The sequence below is a fragment of the Nestor notabilis genome, unplaced genomic scaffold (assembly GCF_000696875.1).
Source record: "Nestor notabilis isolate BGI_N333 unplaced genomic scaffold, ASM69687v1 scaffold6650, whole genome shotgun sequence".
Taxonomy (NCBI): domain Eukaryota; kingdom Metazoa; phylum Chordata; class Aves; order Psittaciformes; family Psittacidae; genus Nestor; species Nestor notabilis.
In genome coordinates this window covers 11,508-17,611 of record NW_009909610.1, presented here as the reverse complement: position 1 = coordinate 17,611, position 6,104 = coordinate 11,508, and the positions used below count along the sequence as shown (strand labels likewise).

The window sequence follows — 6,104 nt, the reverse complement described above, 5'->3', positions numbered from 1 at the left end:
CAGCAGAATGATCTGTGAATAACTGTAGTTATTCATAAGTGACTTTTCCAAAGCTGGAAGTTGTATCTTTTTTTCACTGTTAAAGCCTGTTCTGAATTTTGATATGCCACATTTACAATCACAAATATCTATTTCATAGCATGAAGGATGAAGAAGAACAGATGTGCCCCATTTGTTTGTTAGGCATGCTGGATGAGGAAAGCCTAACTGTGTGTGAAGATGGCTGCAGGAATAAATTACACCACCACTGCATGTCAATATGTACGTTGTCATCTCTGTCTTGCTAAGTTCTGGTGACTCTAAATTTGCAAAAGTTTTACAACTTAGTGTGTTTTCATTGGGTTTTTTTGTGTTTGTTTTAAGAGTAAAAAAAAAAACCCAAAACTTTTCCTCAGTGATCACTGGTAGCTCTTTATGAGAGTTTGATATCATTCAGATACTATTGATATGCCTTACTTTATCAGATATTCACAAATAAAATTTGTCATTTGATGCTTTGAGAATGAAGTTAACTGCAGGGCTAGAGGTTTAAGCCTCTTTTACCTGAGTAAAAAGACTATGTCCATTTTGAGCAATGTTAGGAACAGATTTTTAGCCCCCTGTGTCTCGTCATTAGAATGCATGAAGTTCATCTACTATGAGCTAGGGTTATATAGTGAATTATGAAGTATGCTTACATACTACATTAAATAAAGTATATGAATAGTTACAGTTTGCTTTAACAAATAAAATCCATCTCCCATATTTTAATACTTTCGAAAGAGTATTGCCTATGTTTGAGATTCAAAAGGAACTGCATTTCAGTTCATAACTTTTAATGTTAATTGTAGTGATAAACTCAAGCATTTCTGCATGCAAAAAAAGTTTAAACGCCCGTATTTATCAGGCTGCTGCAAATGGCTCAGTTCAGAAGTATCTATCCTGAAACTAACATTCTTCAGTAAAACTTTAAACTGGAAGATGGCATTACTATTTCTATACACTGTAAAACAGAAGTATGCATTATCCTGTTGCTGTGTTCCAGGGGCAGAAGAATGCAGAAGAAACAGAGAGCCGCTTATTTGTCCTCTTTGCAGATCTAAATGGAGATCTCATGATTTTTATAGGTAAGGATTCAGTCTGTGTATAACTATTTCTGGATTCTTCATTGATGTTCCAAAATATGTTGTAGTATTTACTTCAGGTACATGTTTAATTTGTTAATCCACATCATTTGTTCCTACTCTGTAGTCATGAATTGCCAAGCCCTGTGGATTCTTCTGTTCTCCGTATGGTTCAGCAACAAACTCAGCAGCAATCTACAGCTGGATCACAGAGAAGAACCCAAGATAGCAGTTTTAACCTTACTCATTATGGAGTCCAGCAGATCCCTTCTGCTTATAAAGATTTAGCTGAGCCATGGATTCAGGTAATCTTACTTTGTATAAGAAGCTTCAAATGTAAAAATGATTTTTGAGTGGTTTTTCTAGATTTGTCTTATCAATTCAAAAATTTTATTCTGAATCCCATCAGCTTTTCAGTTGGTTGTTATTGGAAAGCATTATATTTAACTTGCATCAGAAGAGAAGTTTTTCCAGTCTTGTTTACCTGGAGTTTCAGTTTTGGACTTCATCTCAGGCTTCATATTAAAATGTCCATGTAACAAAATGTAGTATTCTTAACTCTAGTTTTGCCCGTGCAAGTGTCACATCAATACAAAGTTGGCATTTACTGTTACTGAAGTTGTGCTGCAGGAGCTGAATGATATTCTAATTAACATCATCTAGAGGTGGGTTCAGCTGAGCAGGGGTCACACACTTAGAAGTGGGAGAATTTGTATTGCCTGTACTTCTGCTGTAATTTTTGTCTGGTATAGCTGGACCTTGTTTTTAGGGATGTTAATATCAGTGTCTAGAAACAAACTCCATAGTGAGTAATTAAAATTCAGAGTGAATGAAACCATACAGTCATCCCCTTACTTATCTTAAGATAGTTTTTGAAGAACCAATAACTTAAAATTTATGATGTTTCTTTTCTGTCAGAGAATCTTATTTTAAGACAACATACCTTCTTGCACATTTTTGCTGTCAGGCTTTGTTTGTTTTTCACCAGAAACATTTCTTTGCTCTTCTTAGGTCCTTAAGTTGCAGTATCACTCAGTTTGATTTCTGTAATGCTGCTTGTTCCTTGGCAGGTATTTGGGATGGAGTTAGTTGGCTGTTTGTTTTCCCGGAACTGGAATATACGAGAGATGGCACTTAGACGTCTTTCTCATGATGTTAGTGGTGCTCTGTTACTGGCTAATGGTGAAAGCACAGGAAATTCTGGAAGTAGCAATGGAAACAACACAAGTGCTGGAGCTCTGGGAGCAGCTAGTGGGTCATCTCAGACCAGTATCTCAGGAGATGTGGTGGTGGAATCCTGCTGCAGTGTGCTGTCCATGGTCTGTGCTGACCCTGTCTACAAAGTGTATGTTGCTGCTTTAGTAAGTAGTCGTTTTCTTGTTGTATATAGTAATTTCAAAACTACTTCATTTCTGAAGGGAAGTGAAAGGGAGGAGATGGATGAAGTCAGGAATCCTAGTAATTGTTGTTGGGCAACACTGATAACTTTTAACCATCATCTGAAACTGGGATGAGCAAAATCCTCAGCAAGAGTGAAATGGTGTAACTCCACTGGCCAAATAAAAGGAAATACTTACTACAGTGCTAACAATGACTAGGTTCTTTCCGGTCTCAAAAGATACATGACTACTTCTAACCATGAATATGTAGTAAGCTATTTATCATTTGAATGTTTCTCTAGTATTCTGAATGCAATTTATCTAAATTTAAAACTCTTAAAAAAATGTGTAGTCAATTTAATTTCCTGTGTATTGCTTTTTTCCTTTCTCTTAGAAAACTTTGAGAGCCATGCTGGTGTATACACCCTGTCATACTTTGGCAGAGAGGACTAAACTACAGCGACTTCTCAAGCCAGTTGTAGAGACGATACTAGTTAAATGTGCAGATGCCAACAGGTATGGTGCCTCATGAACTTCAAAATCGTTTTGGATTGTTACTGAAATGTCTCCAAGCTTCATTTATGCTATTTATGTGGAACTAGGAGACTATTATTAGTTGGTGATGAAATGTGTGGATCGTAAGTATAAATATATCATGGTAAAGTCTGATTGCTACCAACAAACATCTGGCTTTAAAGATGTAGGTTTTGAAGGCACCTGACTGTACTTTTCAAAAACTTACAGATCTTAAATGATACTTTCATAAGGCCTTTTTCTCCCTTAAAATAAAGAAAGATGCTAGGTGCAGTCATGAACCATCCCCTCCATCTCAGTCAATACTATATTGGTTTAACTCGCCCTCAAGCAGTCAGCAAGTACCCTTCAGCAAGTACCAATCATGTATGTTTCCTACTTTAACAAAAGCTGTTGCACATCTGTGTCATGAAGTGTTAACACTTCTACTTTTGTTTTTTACAATGTGATATTAGGAGATAGCTGTTGTGAGTAAATGCCTTTGGGATTTCTGGCTGGAGTAGGCCTTCTCTTCCTATCCCTAGCTGCCCCATTTGATTTGCTGGACCAAACATTTCTTCACATGTGCTGTAAAACAGATGCAGAAGTCCACCACCTTGATTTTTGTCTCTTTAGGTTTAGTTCCTAAGCAGCATTTCTTCTGATACTGTAGCTAGAGATGCTCAGGCAATAGTCTAGCAATAGAATATCTAAAGTTAAAGGAATAAAAGAAATCATACTGCTCCTGGATGCCTGTTTTTGCAAAAAGAAGAGGTCCTATTTGGTTTTTTATTTATTAGTGACAGACATTACACTTCTGGAAGTATCCTTGTAAAAAATCCTGTAACTATTGGTAGGTTACAGATAGGGGATTATAGAAATTATTTGGAATGAAGTGATATGAAATTATTTTCTGCACACAATTCTAAGCTAATGATTATTGAAATATAAGTATTAGAATGTTTTTCTCTGAAAGCATCTATGAAGAGAGTTACTTTTGTTTTAATTTTTTATAGTCGAACAAGTCAGCTTTCAGTCTCAACACTACTGGAGATGTGTAAAGGCCAAGCAGGCGAACTGGCAGTTGGGAGAGAGATACTTAAATCTGGTAATAATAGCTTTTCATATATAATTGAATTATAATTACAAACAAATATACTGAAGTGTTTTAAATTTAATACAAGATTTGTCCAGTATCAGCATGGCAAAGAGAATAGTATTTCAGCAGTTTGGGAGGCGGGTAATTTGGGCACACAATCTGTATTTCTGTACAGTACAGTCCTGATATTTATTTAAATAAGATATTAGGCTGTGAACATATCTGATCCTTATTTTATCAACTTTATTTTATAGGATCCATTGGTATCGGTGGTGTTGATTATGTCTTAACTTGTATTCTGGGAACCCAAACCGAATCTAGCAACTGGCAAGCGCTACTGGGGCGACTCTGTCTAATAGACAGGCTCCTATTGGAATTTCCTGGTGAATTTTATCCCCACATTGTCTGTGGAGATGTTCTACAGGCTGATACTGTAGTAGACAGGTACTTGCTTACACTATGTGACTATTACACTTTGTAGCTGAATGTGTTGTTGGACTTAAAAAAAAAGAACAAAACCACAGCTGTTCTAAGTCCTGTAAACAAACAGTATTTATTTGTATGCAAAAGTGTCCTTACTTTACAGAGTATATGGTTGCTTTTTTTAAAAACTTCTGACCTGTGAATCAATTTTGAAGCACCAGTGTAGCAATAAGTCTCCTTTCTGCTAAATAGACAATAAGTTCTCTTGAAATGGCTTTCTTGGCACTAATTAACCCGAGCATATTGCTGTATAAAACACCTCTTTTCTTTTTTTAGGTATAAGAAACTTCTCTCCCTCTTGACTTTCGCCTTGCAGTCAATTGACAATTCCCACTCAATGGTTGGTAAACTATCGCGGAGAGTGTTTTTGAGTGCAGCAAGAATGGTGGCAAGAGTGCCCCATGTTTTTGTAAAGCTGTTAGAAATGTTGAGTGTGACAAGCTCCACCCATTATGCAAGGATGCGCCGACGTCTGATGGCAATAGCAGATGAAATGGAAATTGCAGAAGCCATCCAGCTAGGTATGGAAGACATGCAGTCTGGGGAATGCCAGCATGAAGACTTTTTGCAGCCACCTGTACCAGATAACTCTCCAGAAGCCACAGAAAGTAATACTCCTAACAATACTGTCCAGTTATCAGGGAAAAGTGGAAAAGGTTTAAGTGATAAAAAACTGAGTGCCAGTCCAGATGATGTTCCTGAGATGCTGGCTGGCCTTGCTGTGGGACTTCCTGTTTCATTAGTAACCACTGAGCAACCAAAGCCAGCCATTCAAACAAAAGGAAAAACCTCCAGTCAGTGTTTGAACTCCTCTCCCTCATCCAGTCATCCCCAGTCACTATTCCCAACACTTCTGTCTCCTTCAAATCCATCTGTACCAGCTGGCACTGTAACAGATGTCTCTAAACTCAGAACTCCAGGATTCGTTCCCTGCAAAATACCCTCACCTTCTCCTCAAACACAGCGGAAACTTTCTCTCCAGTTTCAAAGAAGCTATTGTGAAAATAAAGAATCAGAGAAGCTCTCTCCAGTTTTTACCCAAGCCAGGCCATTGCCATCCAGTCACATACACAGGCCAAAGCCATCACGACCCACCCCAGGTGATGTGAACAAGCAGGGAGAAACCTTAAAAAACAGTATGTCGCTTGATCTGAATGATATTTCACAATGTGATGGCAATAGTAGTAGTAGCAGTGCAGTTATACCAAGTGAAGAGACGGTGTTTACACCAGTAGATGAAAAATGTCGATTGGATGTTAATGCAGAGCTCAATTCCAGTATTGAGGACCTGCTCGAGGCCTCCATGCCAACGAGTGATGGCACAGTTACATTCAAGTCTGAAGTTGCAGTTCTTTCTCCTGAGCGGGCAGAAAATGATGATACTTACAAAGATGATGTAAATCATAATCAGAAATGCAAAGAAAAGATGGAAGCCGAAGAGGAGGAAGCTTTAGCTATTGCTATGGCAATGTCAGCGTCTCAAGATGCCCTGCCAGTAATTCCCCAGCTACAGGTTGAAAATGGTGA

At 37.9% G+C, this 6,104-nt stretch overlaps 1 protein-coding gene across 1 annotated transcript in view; it reads left to right on the top strand.

Moving 5' to 3' along the window:
- MAP3K1 (mitogen-activated protein kinase kinase kinase 1, E3 ubiquitin protein ligase) overlaps positions 1 to 6,104 on the top strand; it is a 22,058-nt gene that overhangs the window by 8,719 nt on the left and 7,235 nt on the right. Inside the window, 8 exon segments of the mRNA XM_010012995.1 lie at positions 140 to 261; positions 1,025 to 1,106; positions 1,231 to 1,408; positions 2,174 to 2,464; positions 2,877 to 2,998; positions 4,012 to 4,103; positions 4,349 to 4,538; positions 4,854 to 6,103. Coding sequence (XP_010011297.1) covers positions 140 to 261; positions 1,025 to 1,106; positions 1,231 to 1,408; positions 2,174 to 2,464; positions 2,877 to 2,998; positions 4,012 to 4,103; positions 4,349 to 4,538; positions 4,854 to 6,103 — 2,327 coding nt within the window.